Source organism: Ylistrum balloti, unplaced genomic scaffold, assembly GCF_031769215.1.
Source record: "Ylistrum balloti isolate Yb309-2 unplaced genomic scaffold, AGI_CSIRO_Ybal_v1 Utg369828, whole genome shotgun sequence".
Lineage (NCBI taxonomy): Eukaryota > Metazoa > Mollusca > Bivalvia > Pectinida > Pectinidae > Ylistrum > Ylistrum balloti.
In genome coordinates, this window is record NW_026781992.1 from 303,429 (window position 1) to 322,223 (window position 18,795).

An 18,795-nucleotide genomic window follows, 5' to 3' on the forward strand; every position below is an offset into this window, starting at 1 on the left:
ATACAGTACTGTACACTGTTTAGATCTATCCCTTCTTTCTATGTTGTTTCCATACAGTACTGTACACTGTTTAGATCTATCCCTTCTTTCTATGTTGTTTCCATACAGTACTCTACATGATTGAAAATTTTTCACATGATACGGTTTATTACTATAATCTTTTTTATACAATGTTGTCCAATGATTACAATAGCTTTTCCACATGATGCTGCACACTACTGAAACCTGACGCCTTTCTGTTCTGACTGTGAATCCATCCCTAATTTATTATTGAGATTTTTTAAAAGGCTGATACATCCGTCCACGTTTCCGTTTTGTTTTCCAGTTTTGTTGTCAACACAGTTTTGATCGATATCGTTCATCCTCTTTTCGTTCTCAGCGACAAAATCCTCTATAAGAATATTTGTGTCGTCAGCAATCGTGACGATGTTGTCATTTTTCTTGGTCTTTCCAGCACTGAGTAGCCACCATGTTTTCATTTCGCCTTTCCCCTTCAAAATAAAATAGATACATAAAAGATCATAGTGACAACAAACGTATACGTATCGTACGAACCTGTGAATAGAGATAACACCGTAAAGCACGTACATCTTGGTGACGCACGTGTACATGATATAATTACGTACAAATTATATAATGTATAATGGCTGTAGAGAAGCTACATTTCCGGGAATTGATTTCTCACGTAGACAAAGATACTGTGGATTTATTTGATGACATTTCCTGTTTACATGATATTTACATATCTATATTGCTTCATACAATCGATAAACCATGGACTATTGTTTTATAACCTCTATTTATACAAAACTATATATTACTATAGGGCTTATTATACTATAACAAATCTGGGATATGTGTGTAACAGCGTTCTATTTGTATTGAAATCATTTAAAAATTGGACATTTCTTTCAACTTTCATAAGTACTTAAATCGTGTATTATTGCATATCCACGAAAAAATAATCTTTTATCTATTGACCGTAAAATCAAGTGTTTACAAAATAGTGATTGTTTTGATAACCACGAAAATAAAGCTCCACGAAGTACATGTTTTCACAGTACCGACCTATCCGCATTATTATCTCCAGTTATACTATTCAGATACAACGTTTCCACGTTTTATGTCTATGTTAACATTACACTACTGATCTAGTGGCGTTATTTCAGTGATACTATTTTTGTACAGTGTTTTCTCTTTCTTATTCCAAACGAAGTTTATAAACCAGAACAAGCTGTAAAAAAAGAAATTTTTTTCTAAGATAATTATTCGGTGGCATAAAGTCTACTCTATTACCAATGTTATTTTTAATGTTTAATGTACAAGTATTTACAATTAAACATGTGTTTGACGTAAAGACTGTGACAGTATATATACATGTACAGATGTTCTTGCCTTTATAGGGATCGCGCCTCTCTCCTCGAACACGAATTCGTCGTACAGAGCAAGTTCCGTGTGTGTAGAATCGCTGATATGGATTCGATAAGCTGTAATAGTTAAACATGTAAATCACTAATTTAGAGTTATATTCAAAACAAAACAAAACCCGATTCTAAAGGGGCTCTACAGGAGTCACATCATGCTAATGTTAGAGATGGGTAATTAATCTACGTCATATATATAAGTTGTTGAGTTATACGTGGTCAGAAGCTTGGGTTATTATATATTACGTCATGTATATAAGTTGTTGAGTTATACGTGGTCAGAAGCTTGGGTCATTATATATTACGTCATGTATATAAGTTGTTGAGTTATACGTGGTCAGAAGCTTGGGTTATTATATATTACGTCATATATATAAGTTGTTGAGTTATACGTGGTCAGAAGCTTGGTCATTATATATTACGTCATGTATGTAAGTTGTTGAGTTATACGTGATCAGAAGCAAGGATCATTTGGAACATCAATACTTCAATGCAGACATTGTGTAACCCACCTTCACCGTTGGACTCCATCCTCGAGGCAGTGTTTACAGTGTCTCCAAACAAACAATAACGGGGCATCTTCAGTCCAACCACCCCAGCACATACATGACCTGTTAAATTATGAACGAGTGGATAATTTGCTCTACAGAACATTTTTTAAACCAGTTGATAAATTAAAGTACAGAACAATTTTTGAACCGATGGATAACCTACTATAGGGAACCAACCATGAACCAGTGAATGAATTACTGTACAGAACTGTTCATGAAACAGCTGATAATTCATTGTACAGAACCATTCGAGCAACAGTGGATGATTTCTAAATAGAACAATTATGAACCAGTGGATAAATTGCCTTACAGAACAATGTATGAACCAGTGGACAAAATACTCTACTTGACCTTTCATGAACCAGACGATGAATTACTCTACGTAACCATTCATGAGCCAGTATATTAATAACTGTACAGAGCCATTCATGAACCAGTATATTAATAACTGTACAGAACCATTCATGAACCAGTATATTAATAACTGTACAGAACCATTCATGAACCAGTATATTAATAACTGTACAGAACCATTCATGAACCAGTATATCAATAACTGTACAGAACCATTCATGAGTCAGAATATTAATAACTGTCCAGAACCATTCATGAACCAGTATATTAATAACTGTACAGAACCATTCATGAACCAGAATATTAATAACTGTACAGAACCATTCATGAACCAGTATATTAATAACTGTACAGAACCATTCATGAGCCAGTATATCAATAACTGTCCAGAACCATTCATGAACCAGTATATTAATAACTGTACAGAACCATTCATGAACCAGAATATTAATAACTGTACAGAACCATTCATGAGCCAGTATATTAATAACTGTACAGAACCATTCATGAGCCAGTATATTAATAACTGTACAGAACCATTCATGAGTCAGAATATTAATAACTGACAGAACCATTCATGAGCCAGTATATTAATAACTGTACAGAACCATTCATGAGTCAGAATATTAATAACTGCAGAACCATTCATGAGCCAGTATATTAATAACTGTACAGAACCATTCATGAGCTAGAATATTAATAACTGTACAGATCCATTCATGAGCCAGTATATTAATAACTGTACAGAACCATTCATGAACCAGTATATTAATAACTGTACAGAACCATTCATGAACCAGTATATTAATAACTGTACAGAACCATTCATGAACCAGTATATTAATAACTGTGCAGAACCATTCATGAACCAGTATATCAATAACTGTACAGAACCATTCATGAGTCAGAATATTAATAACTGTCCAGAACCATTCATGAACCAGTATATTAATAACTGTACAGAACCATTCATGAACCAGAATATTAATAACTGTACAGAACCATTCATGAACCAGAATATTAATAACTGTACAGAACCATTCATGAGCCAGTATATCAATAACTGTACAGAACCATTCATGAGTCAGAATATTAATAACTGTCCAGAACCATTCATGAACCAGTATATCAATAACTGTACAGAACCATTCATGAACCAGAATATTAATAACTGTACAGAACCATTCATGAGCCAGTATATTAATAACTGTACAGAACCATTCATGAGCCAGTATATTAATAACTGTACAGAACCATTCATGAGTCAGAATATTAATAACTGACAGAACCATTCATGAGCCAGTATATTAATAACTGTACAGAACCATTCATGAGTCAGAATATTAATAACTGCAGAACCATTCATGAGCCAGTATATTAATAACTGTACAGAACCATTCATGAGCTAGAATATTAATAACTGTACAGATCCATTCATGAGCCAGTATATTAATAACTGTACAGAACCATTCATGAGCCAGAATATTAATAACTGTACAGATCCATTCATGAACCAGTACATCAATAACTGTACAGAACCATTCATGAGCCAGTATATTAATAACTGTACAGAACCATTCATGAGCCAGTATATCAATAACTGTACAGAACCATTCATGAGCCAGTATATTAATAACTGTACAGATCCATTCATGAGCCAGTATATTAATAACTGTACAGAACCATTCATGAGCCAGTATATTAATAACTGTACAGAACCATTCATGGGCCAGAATATTAATAACTGTACAGATCCATTCATGAACCAGTATATCAATAACTGTACAGAACCATCCATGAGCCAGAATATTAATAACTGTACAGAACCATTCATGAGCCAGTATATTAATAACTGTACAGAACCATTCATGAGCCAGTATATTAATAACTGTACAGAACCATTCATGAACCAGTACATCAATAACTGTTCAGAACCATTCATGAGCCAGTATATTAATAACTGTACAGAACCATTCATGAACCAGTACATCAATAACTGTACAGAACCATTCATGAGCTAATAAATACGTAACTGTGCTGATCTATTGAACTATTCATGAATCGGATGATAAATAACTGTACATAACTATTCGTGAACCAGTGGATTGATCAATACATTCATGAACCACATGATAAATAACTGAACAGAACCATTGATAAACCAGGTGTATAAAATAACTCCAGAACCAGTCATGAACCAGTTGATAATTCATTGTTCAGCAGTACTTATGAATCAGTGGATAAAGTAATGTACCGAACCATTCATTAACCAATGAATAAATTACTGTACAAAACTATTTATACACCAGTTTATAAAACACTTTGCTAAATCATTCATGAACCAGTTGATAACATACTATACAGATTTATTTATGAACCTGAAGATAAATAACTGTACAGAACCAGTCATGAACAAGTGGAGTAATAAATCTAAAGAATCAATAATGAACCAGAGTAATTATTTTACAGAACAACTTAAGCACCTGTAAAGAAATTTTAGTAGAAGAGTGGTATTTTAACAATCTAGCCTCAAGGTATTTTGTAAGTTCAATATATTAATTCAAAAGTGTTCACCCTTCAGAGATGCCACATTAGTCGCCTCATATGATGCATTTAAAGTGAAATTGACAGATTATTTACTAGTTTCTGTAAAATCTACTGTTACAAACCACTCCTGATTTTTTGGCGGACATAATTGTTGTTTAATACTATCTTTAAACAAGATTCAGCAATCCAATTCAAACATGAAACCTACAAGACCGTAATTTACAATTTTACAAATTAACAATTTAGAATAATATGCAATATGGCTAATCAACGAATTACATATTATCATACATCTGTTTCATCCGTCGAGGACTCGTTAGTGATGATAAGGGCATAGACAATGAAATATAATAAGAGAAACAAGGTAGAAAATTACTCAAATTAGTCATCATATCAATTAACGTCAAACACAATAGAGACTTGTGACCGTTACATACCCGAATGGAGTCCAACACGAATTTTAAGATTTTCTCCCTTCCTATGTGGTATCGTAAATATCTTGCTCTCCTCCACAAGTTCAAGAGCCATCTTAGCTATCTCAGAAGCATGGTTTTCAGTTGGGTTTGGTACACCAGAAACAACCATATCTGAAAACAGTCCTTTACACTTCAAAACATACCATTGTCAATGAATTATTGGTTCCTTCAGCGCTATTGATTTACCAAATCGTCATAGAAAGTAGTTTTCCTATGTTAACAGAGCCTTATGAAATTATTGTACAAGGTACAGCGAAGTAGGTTATAAGTGATAAAACTAATAACAGATAATATTGAGAGAAGGGAATATTTCTAGGAGGTTGTATATATACATTAAGGTACGTCAATACATCTCAGTATAACATTGTAATCAATGATATGTGATATCAATATATAGTTGATTAATACATTTCGCTACGTTACACTACTTTGGCGTAAACTGCTAAACTTGAGGCGTACGTTATGTCAGAATGTCCGCGGTTATCTACGTAATGCAAACTTCAATATAAAAAAAAAATACTGTAACACTCTAGTTCTTGTTTTATTTGCTGTTAACGTACATTTGGAACGACACAAAAACATTTAGGTTAAGTATAACAGTATTTTACGGAACAAAATAATGTCAAATAAAGCATGATAGAACCATTCTTCTGTAAAATATTAATCGTCGTCATCTATAATTGTTCTTATTAGGAGGATGGAAATATGTATCTCCTTTTTTCTGTCGTCGTTTGTATTACCTTTTGATTCGAGGTAGATCCTATTGTGTTTTGATCGAACAATACCAGTTCTTAGAATGGGGACTATAATTATCCTTATTATTTTTTTCTTTCCCCAGTGTTATAACAATAATAATTCAGAATATTTATTAAAACGTTAAAATTACCTCACAGTGTTTAAAATTATAATTCACATTCCTATTGTGTTCTGATCAAACAATAACACAGCTTATATTACTTTTTCACCAGAGGTACTTACATGCATCGCCGATTGTTTCTACTTTATAAACCAAGAACTTTTCTATGATTTCGTCGAAGGTGATGTAAAGTTTGTTGAGTAGAGCCACCACCTGCATTGGTGTACTACCGCTACTGAGACTCGTGAAGCCGACTATATCACTGAAGAAGATGGTGCAGATGTCGTATGTTTCTGCCTCAACCGGACGGCCATGGCGAAGTTCATCTGCTACCGACTTCGGTAGCATGTCTAGTGACAACGGAATATGTAACACGCACTTAGTTCAAACGAAAACAGGGACCAAAAAAGTCTGATAAAGGTCTTTTTATGATCTTCTCAAAATATAATAAAGGTAATGTCTAACCACTCCCAAAGAAGGGCCAAATGAAACTTGTTTGTGAAATTCAATATTATCTACCCCCATTTTTCTGTTATGATAATAACGAGTTTCAACACTGAATATTCAAAACGGCAGTCTAAAAGCCATTTTGACAAATGTAAAGCTACTTTGACCTTGTAAAAGATCTATTTCGTCGACTATTTAGTTTTTCCCAGAAAAATTAACAAGAATCGTCCAGATGATTGATGATGTTCCAGGTAGGTCGATGATAACAAAGCGCTTAGAACTATGAAAATATCATCTGCCCAATGCGATGCCCTGTTTCTATTGTTTTAGATAGAACTCCACATTCCGTCAATGTTAAGTAGAATGATCACCGAGAGGCCACTTACTGTATAGTAAACGGTCAGTCTTTTGTTTCTCCAGTATGAGTTCCTTCGTCCGGTCTGTCACCAAGGATTCCAAATGGGTAGAATATTTCTCCATCTACATTTAACGTATATACTCTCTAAGTAGAATATCGTGCTAGTTGATAAGCCTTAACAACAAGGTAATACAACAATCGAAACCTGTTAACTTGTTTTACTACAATAAAAGACGAAAAAAACCCAAGGAGTAAGTATCTTTCAAGTGGCATGAAAAAGAAATTGTTAGACATTGATGACAGTAAGCCAGTCAATACATGCATACCATCAAAACTGTTATCCTGAACTAATAATTCTTACAAAGTTATTTCCAGTAAGAAATAAACAACATTATGCTCAAAAACACACATATATATATATATATATAAAATTATAGTACAGTTAACCTCCATCCCAGGAACAATTGTTGTAAAGCACCTTAAGACGCTTCCATCTAAGAAGAGCCAATTTGATGGGGGCCTTGGAGGTCAGCCACAATCAATATGGGCATACTTTCAAGCCGTCATCCTTCCCTCATAATTCCAACCAAGTTTGAAAAAAGTAAACAAATTCCATTTTTTTCTATATAGACTACATTAAACATTACCCCCCCCCCCCCCCGCCACAGGGAGATATTAAGATGCTTCTATCCATGAAGAGCTTTTGATTCTACATTATCTGGGTATTGAGTCGAAGACTTAAAAAAAAAATAATCCGACCCTTCAGGCCCCTGTGTGATGGGAACCGCATGGTTAAGTACGTTTGCTTCATCTTCGGCCAGGGAAGGCTTCTGCTATTTTTCTAAAAATGGTTAAGGGGGTTTTCAGAAGTCAAAAATGTTAAATTGAATACGGACTCACAACACACGACGCACAATGACGGACGCCGGACAAAGTTAGTCGAAAAAGGTTTACTACTTTCTCTCCACCCGCCCCCTAAAAAACCCAGGTAAACAGGAAAGAAATGACTATACATCAGTAACATAATAAATTTACAAAATCACAATTAGAAACATGTAAATAATCTATATCATCACATTGGATAACATACCATATTCATCATCAAATCCACGGGGTTCAGCTTATTTGGATTCATCTTATGTAGCAGCTTCTTTATGAAATCAAACTTTGGACGATCATTCTGGTTGTCATTCCAGCAGGACACAATCAACTACAAAAGGGAGATCACAAAGGGGAAGCTAAGGTAGGTAAACAAAACACGATCAAAGAAACCGCAGGGGAGTAAATAAGGTATGTAGACAAAACACGATCAAAGAAACCGCAGGGGAGTAAATAAGGTATGTAGACAAAACACGATCAAAGAAACCACAGGGGAGTAAGTATGGTAGTTAGACAACACGATCAAAGAAACCGCAGAGGAGTAAATAAAGTATGTAGACAAAACACGATCAAAGAAACCGCAGGGGAGTAAGTAAGGTAGGTAGACAAAACACGATCAAAGAAACCACAGGGGAGTAAGTAAGGTATGTAGACAAAACACGATCAAAGAAACCACAGGGGAGTAAGTAAGGTAGGTAGACAAAACACGATCAAAGAAACCGCACGGGAGTAGATAAGGTATGTAGACAAAACACGATCAAAGAAACCACAAGGGAGTAAATAAGGTATGTAGACAAAACACGATCAAAGAAACCACAGGGGAGTAAGTAAGGTAGGTAGACAAAACACAATCAAAGAAACCGCAGGGGAGTAAGTAAGGTAGGTAGACAAAACACGATCAAAGAAACCACAAGGGAGTAAGTAAGGTAGGTAGACAAAACACGATCAAAGAAACCACTAGGGGTAGTGGGGAAGGCAGACAAAACACGATAAATAAAACCCAGAAGAGTAGTTCAGTCAGGAAGGCAAAAGATGACCAAAGATACAACAGAGTGGTATTTCTTGTAGGCGAGAAAACACGATCAAAGGAACCAAAGAGGATTATTTTGGGCAGACACGCTCAATTAAAGACCCACAGAAGGTAATTTCAAATAGGTTGAAAAACAATAAAAAAAAATTCCAAAGAGGCGTAGTTCAGGTAAGCAGAAAAACACGATAACGAAAACCACAGAGGGTTGTGTCTGGTAGGCAGACAAACACGATCAAAGAAACCACAGAGGGTTGTGTCTGGTAGGCAGACAAGCACTATCAAAGAAACCACAGAGGGTTGTGTCTGGTAGGTAGACAAGGACGATTAAAGAAACCACAGAGGGTTGTGTCTGGTAGGCAGACAAGCACGATCAAAGAAACCATAGATAGATAGAAGTTTCCAGCTGCCATGTTATATGTATCACTTTGAGTAAATAATAATAAAATAAATACTTTCATCACATATTGATTTCTTACATTATCAACAAGCTGTTTTCAGAGTTACGCCATCATATTAATACTTTCCTTTTAATCTAGCTGCTGAGTGTTCTGTGTACCTGGCGAGGCACTGATGACTATATCAGCATCCATCGATATTTTGTTCATATTTGGGTTTCAACAGTACAGATTGCTCTTCACTGAATAATTAAAACACGATAGAAATGATGTTTCAGGCGTGAATGATGTATGATTTGTCGCACTAAATCTAATGAATAGAAATAGAGAACTAATCAGGAGCTCCATTAAAGCAGGTCCATGTCAAAGAGATGATTAATAGGATCAATTAAAAGACCAAACGTTGTCCATACGTCACCAGGCAGGTGGGAGAAAGGGGAGCGGGTGTGAACAACTTAAACACGCCATGTGGTTTTCTCCATTCTAGTGATTGGATTCTAGGAAAGTAACGAGAAACATTTTATATCTTGGAGGAATCCTACACCTAATTAAGTAACTGGTGCTATGTACAAAGACCACACAAAGACGATCAATTGATTAATATACAAAATACCGATTTACTCTGTCAAGTTTAACAGGTTATTATGTTCCCTGACAGAATAGAACATCAGTCATTATGGAGGTCTTTTTCTGTATCCGGTGTTGGACTTATTATTATCGTGCGTTATTGCCTAGTTTTGAAGTTTTAATTTCTGGTATACTATAAGATCATTGTGTCGAAAAAAAGTTCTTTTCAATTATGGATCAGATATAATTATTGTATTCAGGAGACTTACAAGTTTCTATAGCATAAATATTGCCTGTGGCATTGTATTGGTAACCTATAGTGTCACCGAGTAACAGACACAAAATTAAAGGTGGATTTTTTTATAGTACTTGCCTTTTGTTTCTATTGCTTATTACTAATTATACGCTGATATGATTTTTTGGATGATGGATCACTTGGATTAAGGATGATGTACCACTTTGATTAAGGATGATATATCACATGGATTAGGGATGATGGATCATTTAGATTAAGGATGATAGATCATTTGGATTAAGGATGATATATCACTTGGATTAAGGATGATGGATCACATGGATTAAGGATGATATACCAATTTGATTAAGGATGATGGATCACTTGGATTAAGGATGAAGTAACAATTTGATTAAGGATGACGGATCACTTGGATTAAGGATGAAGTACCAATTTGATTAAGGATGACGGATCACTTGGATTAAGGATGAAGTACCAATTTGATTAAGGATGATGGATCACTTGGATTAAGGATGATGTACCACTTTGATTAAGGATGACGAATCATTTGGATTAAGGATGATGGATCATTTGAATTAAGGATGATAGGTCACTTGGATTAAGGATGATAGATCACTTGGATTAAGGATGACGGATCATTTGGATTAGGGATGATGGATCATTTGGATTAAGGATGATAGATCACTTGGATTAAGGATGATGTACCACTTTGATTAAGGATGATGTACCACTTTGATTAAGGATGACGGATCATTTGGATTTCATCTTTTTTACAAGTGATTCAAATGATCTTGCATCAATCACCATTTTTTCCAGGTGCCATTTTTTTTTGTTTCTTTCCCAGCAACAATAATTTGGAGGGATGTCAAGGTTGGACCCCTTCTTTATTCCCTCTCACATCATGGACCCTCTCGGAGGAGGTATCTTTCAATTCTTTCATTAATTTATGTTAATTTCATCCTATTTTCTCTTTTCTCATCCACTCATTCATAAATCACAATCACACATTAGGAGTAAATAATTAGAAATTTACACACAGACATGCATACAAATATAGCTACGAAGAAGATGTATTGACATATGATAAAACATTCTAACCACAAAGTAAAACCATTTACATGAAATATTTGCACATTTTAATCAAAACAACAGCAACAATATATAAGAAATACAACATTAAGACAATAAAACACACCTGTACAAAAAATACAAGACTGGCAGTAAATTTAATGATATACGGTCTTGATTTGCTAGGAGGTGGAGATGGTCTGATGTCAAACTAAAGTATATAGTGTAACCTAGTGTGTGGTAGGAGGTGGACATGGTCTGAAGTCACAGTAAAGTATATAGTGTAACCTAGTGTGTGGTAGGAGGTGGAGATGGTCTGAAGTCACACTAAAGTATATAGTGTAACCTAGTGTTTGGTACAGGTGGAAATTGGCTGAAGTCACACTAAAGTACATAGTGTAACCTAGTGTGTGGTAGGAGGTGGAGATGGTCTGAAGTCACACTAAAGTATATAGTGTAACCTAGTGTGTGGTAGGAGGTGGAGATGGTCTGAAGTCACACTAAAGTATATAGTGTAACCTAGTGTGTGGTAGGAGGTGGAGATGGTCTGAAGTCACACTAAAGTATACAGTGTAACCTAGTGTGTGGTAGGAGGTGGAGATGGTCGGAAGTCACACTAAAGTATATTTTGTAACCTAGTGTGTGGTAGGAGGTGGAGATGGTCTGAAGTCACACTAAAGTATACAGTGTAACCTAGTGTGTGGTAGGAGGTGGAGATGGTCTGAAGTCACACTAAAGTATATAGTGTAACCTAGTGTGTGGTAGGAGGTGGAGATGGTCTGAAGTCACACTAAAGTATATAGTGTAACCTAGTGTGTGGTAGGAGGTGGAGATGGTCTGAAGTCACACTAAAGTATATAGTGTAACCTAGTGTGTGGTAGGAGGTGGAGATGGTCTGAAGTCACACTAAAGTATATAGTGTAACCTAGTGTGTGGTAGGAGGTGGAGATGGTCTGAAGTCACACTAAAGTATATAGTGTAACCTAGTGTGTGGTAGGAGGTGGAGATGGTCTGAAGTCACACTAAAGTATATAGTGTAACCTAGTGTGTGGTAGGAGGTGGAGATGGTCTGAAGTCACACTAAAGTATATAGTGTAACCTAGTGTGTGGTAGGAGGTGGAGATGGTCTGAAGTCACACTAAAGTATATAGTGTAACCTAGTGTGTGGTAGGAGGTGGAGATGGTCTGAAGTCACACTAAAGTATATAGTGTAACCTAGTGTGTGGTAGGAGGTGGAGATGGTCTGAAGTCACACTAAAGTATATAGTGTAACCTAGTGTGTGGTAGGAGGTGGAGATGGTCTGAAGTCACACTAAAGTATACAGTGTAACCTAGTGTGTGGTAGGAGGTGGAGATGGTCTGAAGTCACACTAAAGTATATAGTGTAACCTAGTGTGTGGTAGGAGGTGGAGATGGTCTGAAGTCACACTAAAGTATACAGTGTAACCTAGTGTGTGGTAGGAGGTGGACATGGTCTAAAGTCACAGTAAAGTATATAGTGTAACCTAGTGTGTGGTAGGAGGGGGAGATGGTCTGAAGTCAGACTAAAGTATATAGTGTAACCTAGTGTGTGGTAGGAGGTGGAGATGGTCTGAAGTCACACTAAAGTATATAGTGTAACCTAGTGTGTGGTAGGAGGTGGAGATGGTCTGAAGTCACACTAAAGTATATAGTGTAACCTAGTGTGTGGTAGGAGGTGTAGATGGTCTGAAGTCACACTAAAGTATATAGTGTAACCTAGTGTGTGGTAGGAGGTGGAGGTTGTCTGAAGTCACACTAAAGTATATAGTGTAACCTAGTGTGTGGTAGGAGGTGGAAATTGTCTGAAGTCACACTAAAGTATATAGTGTAACCTAGTGTGTGGTAGGAGGTGGAGATGGTCTGAAGTCACACTAAAGTATATAGTGTAACCTAGTGTGTGGTAGGAGGTGGAGATGGTCTGAAGTCACACTAAAGTATATAGTGTAACCTAGTGTGTGGTAGGAGGTGGAGATGGTCTGAAGTCACACTAAAGTATATAGTGTAACCTAGTGTGTGGTAGGAGGTGGAGATGGTCTGAAGTCACACTAAAGTATATAGTGTAACCTAGTGTGTGGTAGGAGGTGGAGATGGTCTGAAGTCACACTAAAGTATATAGTGTAACCTAGTGTGTGGTAGGAGGTGGAGATGGTCTGAAGTCACACTAAAGTATATAGTGTAACCTAGTGTGTGGTAGGAGGTGGAGATGGTCTGAAGTCACACTAAAGTATATAGTGTAACCTAGTGTGTGGTAGGAGGTGGAGATGGTCTGAAGTCACACTAAAGTATATAGTGTAACCTAGTGTGTGGTAGGAGGTGGAGATGGTCTGAAGTCACACTAAAGTATATAGTGTAACCTAGTGTGTGGTAGGAGGTGGAGATGGTCTGAAGTCACACTAAAGTATATAGTGTAACCTAGTGTGTGGTAGGAGGTGGAGATGGTCTGAAGTCACACTAAAGTATATAGTGTAACCTAGTGTGTGGTAGGAGGTGGAGATGGTCTGAAGTCACACTAAAGTATACAGTGTAACCTAGTGTGTGGTAGGAGGTGGAGATGTCTGAAGTCACAGTAAAGTATATAGTGTAACCTAGTGTGTGGTAGGAGGTGGAGATGGTCTGAAGTCACACTAAAGTATACAGTGTAACCTAGTGTGTGGTAGGAGGTGGAGATGGTCTGAAGTCACACTAAAGTATACAGTGTAACCTAGTGTGTGGTAGGAGGTGGAGATGGTCTGAAGTCACACTAAAGTATATAGTGTAACCTAGTGTGTGGTAGAAGGTGGAGATGGTCTGAAGTCACACTAAAGTATATAGTGTAACCTAGTGTGTGGTAGGAGGTGGAGATGGTCTGAAGTCACACTAAAGTATATAGTGTAACCTAGTGTGTGGTAGGAGGTGGAGATGGTCTGAAGTCACACTAAAGTATACAGTGTAACCTAGTGTGTGGTAGGAGGTGGAGATGGTCTGAAGTCACACTAAAGTATATAGTGTAACCTAGTGTGTGGTAGGAGGTGGAAATTGTCTGAAGTCACACTAAAGTATATAGTGTAACCTAGTGTGTGGTAGGAGGTGGAGATGGTCTAAAGTCACACTAAAGTATATAGTGTAACCTAGTGTGTGGTAGGAGGTGGAGATGGTCTGAAGTCACACTAAAGTATATAGTGTAACCTAGTGTGTGGTAGGAGGTGGAGATGGTCTGAAGTCACAGTAAAGTATATAGTGTAACCTAGTGTGTGGTAGGAGGTAGAGATGGTCTGAAGTCACACTAAAGTATATAGTGTAACCTAGTGTGTGGTAGGAGGTGGAGATTGTCTGAAGTCACACTAAAGTATACAGTGTAACCTAGTGTGTGGTAGGAGGTGGAGATGGTCTGAAGTCACACTAAAGTATATAGTGTAACCTAGTGTGTGGTAGGAGGTGGAGATGGTCTGAAGTCACACTAAAGTATATAGTGTAACCTAGTGTGTGGTAGGAGGTGGAGATGGTCTGAAGTCACACTAAAGTATATAGTGTAACCTAGTGTGTGGTAGGAGGTGGAAATTGTCTGAAGTCACCCTAAAGTATATAGTGTAACCTAGTGTGTGCTAGGAGGTTGAGATGGTCTGATGTCACACTAAAGTATACAGTGTAAACTAGTGTGTGGTAGGAGGTGGAGATGGTCTGAAGTCACACTAAAGTACACAGTGTAACCTAGTGTGTGGTAGGAGGTGGAGATGGTCTGAAGTCACACTAAAGTATATAGTGTAACCTAGTGTGTGGTAGGAGGTGGAGATGGTCTGAAGTCACACTAAAGTATATAGTGTAACCTAGTGTGTGCTAGGAGGTGGAGATGGTCTGATGTCACACTAAAGTATATAGTGTAACCTAGTGTGTGGTAGGAGGTGGAGATGGTCTGAAGTCACACTAAAGTATACAGTGTAACCTAGTGTGTGGTAGGAGGTGGAGATGGTCTGAAGTCACACTAAAGTATATAGTGTAACCTAGTGTGTGGTAGGAGGTGGAGATGGTCTGAAGTCACACTAAAGTATATAGTGTAACCTAGTGTGTGGTAGGAGGTAGATGGTCTGAAGTCACACTAAAGTATATAGTGTAACCTAGTGTGTGGTAGGAGGTGGAGATGGTCTGAAGTCACACTAAAGTATACAGTGTAACCTAGTGTGTGGTAGGAGGTGGAGATGGTCTGAAGTCACAGTAAAGTATATAGTGTAACCTGGTGTGTGGTAGGAGGTGGAGATGGTCTGAAGTCACACTAAAGTATACAGTGTAACCTAGTGTGTGGTAGGAGGTGGAGATGGTCTGAAGTCACAATAAAGTATATAGTGTAACCTAGTGTGTGGTAGGAGGTGGAGACGGTCTGAAGTCACACTAAAGTATATAGTGTAACCTAGTGTGTGGTAGGAGGTGGAGATGGTCTGAAGTCACACTCAAGTATATAGTGTAACCTAGTGTGTGGTAGAAGGTGAAGATGGTCTGAAGTCACACTAAAGTATACATGTAAGCTAGTGTGTGGTAGGAGGTGGAGATAGTCTGAAGTCACACTAAAGTACACAGTGTAACCTAGTGTGCAGTAGGAGGTGGAAATGGTCTGAAGTCACACTAAAGTATACATGTAACCTAGTGTGTGGTAGGAGGTGGAGATGGTCTGAAGTCACACTAAAGTATACAGTGTAACCTAGTGTGTGGTAGGAGGTGGAGATGGTCTGAAGTCACACTAAAGTATATAGTGTAACCTAGTGTGTGGTAGGAGGTGGAGATGGTCTGAAGTCACACTAAAGTATATAGTGTAACCTAGTGTGTGGTAGGAGGTGGAGATGGTCTGAAGTCACACTAAAGTATACAGTGTAACCTAGTGTGTGGTAGGAGGTGGAGATGGTCTGAAGTCACACTAAAGTATATAGTGTAACCTAGTGTTTGGTACAGGTGGAGATGGTCTGAAGTCACACTAAAGTACACAGTGTAACCTAGTGTGCGGTAGGAGGTGGAAATGGTCTGAAGTCAAACTAAAGTATACATGTAACCTAGTGTGTGGTAGGAGGTGGAGATAGTCTGAAGTCACACTAAAGTATATAGTGTAACCTAGTGTGTGGTAGGAGGTTGATATTGTCTGAAGTCACACTAAAGTATACAGTGTAACCTACTAAAGTATACAGTGTAACCTAGTGTGTGGTAGGAGGTGGAGATGGTCTGAAGTCACACTAAAGTATATAGTGTAACCTAGTGTGTGGTAGGAGGTGGAGATGGTCTGAAGTCACACTAAAGTATATAGTGTAACCTAGTGTGTGGTAGGAGGTGGAGATGGTCTGAAGTCACACTAAAGTATATAGTGTAACCTAGTGTGTGGTAGGAGGTGGAGATGGTCTGAAGTCACACTAAAGTATATAGTGTAACCTAGTGTGTGGTAGGAGGTGGAGATGGTCTGAAGTCACACTAAAGTATATAGTGTAACCTAGTGTGTGGTAGGAGGTGGAGATGGTCTGAAGTCACACTAAAGTATATAGTGTAACCTAGTGTGTGGTAGGAGGTGGAGATGGTCTGAAGTCACACTAAAGTATATAGTGTAACCTAGTGTGTGGTAGGAGGTGGAGATGGTCTGAAGTCACACTAAAGTATATAGTGTAACCTAGTGTGTGGTAGGAGGTGGAGATGGTCTGAAGTCACACTAAAGTATATAGTGTAACCTAGTGTGTGGTAGGAGGTGGAGATGGTCTGAAGTCACACTAAAGTATATAGTGTAACCTAGTGTGTGGTAGGAGGTGGAGATGGTCTGAAGTCACACTAAAGTATATAGTGTAACCTAGTGTGTGGTAGGAGGTGGAGATGGTCTGAAGTCACACTAAAGTATATAGTGTAACCTAGTGTGTGGTAGGAGGTGGAGATGGTCTGAAGTCACACTAAAGTATATAGTGTAACCTAGTGTGTGGTAGGAGGTGGAGATGGTCTGAAGTCACACTAAAGTATATAGTGTAACCTAGTGTGTGGTAGGAGGTGGAGATGGTCTGAAGTCACACTAAAGTATACAGTGTAACCTAGTGTGTGGTAGGAGGTGGAGATGGTCTGAAGTCACACTAAAGTATATAGTGCAACCTAGTGTTTGGTACAGGTGGAAATTGTCTGAAGTCACACTAAAGTACATAGTGTAACCTAGTGTGTGGTAGGAGGTGGAGATGGTCTGAAGTCACACTAAAGTATATAGTGTAACCTAGTGTGTGGTAGGAGGTGGAGATGGTCTGAAGTCACACTAAAGTATATAGTGTAACCTAGTGTGTGGTAGGAGGTGGAGATGGTCTGAAGTCACACTAAAGTATATAGTGTAACCTAGTGTGTGGTAGGAGGTGGAGATGGTCTGAAGTCACACTAAAGTATATAGTGTAACCTAGTGTGTGGTAGGAGGTGGAGATGGTCTGAAGTCACACTAAAGTATATAGTGTAACCTAGTGTGTGGTAGGAGGTGGAGATGGTCTGAAGTCACACTAAAGTATATAGTGTAACCTAGTGTGTGGTAGGAGGTGGAGATGGTCTGAAGTCACACTAAAGTATATAGTGTAACCTAGTGTGTGGTAGGAGGTGGAGATGGTCTGAAGTCACACTAAAGTATATAGTGTAACCTAGTGTGTGGTAGGAGGTGGAGATGGTCTGAAGTCACACTAAAGTATATAGTGTAACCTAGTGTGTGGTAGGAGGTGGAGATGGTCTGAAGTCACACTAAAGTATATAGTGTAACCTAGTGTGTGGTAGGAGGTGGAGATGGTCTGAAGTCACACTAAAGTATATAGTGTAACCTAGTGTGTGGTAGGAGGTGGAGATGGTCTGAAGTCACACTAAAGTATATAGTGTAACCTAGTGTGTGGTAGGAGGTGGAGATGGTCTGAAGTCACACTAAAGTATATAGTGTAACCTAGTGTGTGGTAGGAGGTGGAGATGGTCTGAAGTCACACTAAAGTATATAGTGTAACCTAGTGTGTGGTAGGAGGTGGAGATGGTCTGAAGTCACACTAAAGTATATAGTGTAACCTAGTGTGTGGTAGGAGGTGGAGATGGTCTGAAGTCACACTAAAGTATATAGTGTAACCTAGTGTGTGGTAGGAGGTGGAGATGGTCTGAAGTCACACTAAAGTATATAGTGTAACCTAGTGTGTGGTAGGAGGTGGAGATGGTCTGAAGTCACACTAAAGTATATAGTGTAACCTAGTGTGTGGTAGGAGGTGGAGATGGTCTAAAGTCACAGTAAAGTATATAGTGTAACCTAGTGTGTGGTAGGAGGTGGAGATGGTTTGAAGTCAAACTAAAGTATATAGTGTAACCTAGTGTGTGGTAGGTGGTGGAGATGGTCTGAAGTCACACTAAAGTATACAGTGTAACCTAGTGTGTGGTAGGAGGTGGAGATGGTCTGAAGTCACACTAAAGTATATAGTGTAACCTAGTGTGTGGTAGGAGGTGGAGATGGTCTGAAGTCACACTAAAGTATATAGTGTAACCTAGTGTGTGGTAGGAGGTGGAGATGGTCTGAAGTCACACTAAAGTATATAGTGTAACCTAGTGTGTGGTAGGAGGTGGAGATGGTCTGAAGTC

General features: G+C 38.0%; 1 protein-coding gene across 1 annotated transcript in view; it reads right to left on the reverse strand.

Moving 5' to 3' along the window:
• Positions 1-215: 215 nt before the first annotated feature.
• Positions 216-18,795, reverse strand: part of LOC132545111 (atrial natriuretic peptide receptor 1-like) — a 34,888-nt gene continuing 16,308 nt past the window's right edge. The window contains exons 11-17 of the mRNA XM_060208779.1: positions 8,104-8,223; positions 7,042-7,135; positions 6,331-6,558; positions 5,314-5,463; positions 1,937-2,035; positions 1,396-1,487; positions 216-491 (exon numbers count right to left, since the gene is read on the reverse strand). Of these exons, the coding sequence (XP_060064762.1) occupies positions 216-491; positions 1,396-1,487; positions 1,937-2,035; positions 5,314-5,463; positions 6,331-6,558; positions 7,042-7,135; positions 8,104-8,223 (1,059 nt within the window). The remainder of the gene's footprint in view (positions 492-1,395; positions 1,488-1,936; positions 2,036-5,313; positions 5,464-6,330; positions 6,559-7,041; positions 7,136-8,103; positions 8,224-18,795) is intronic.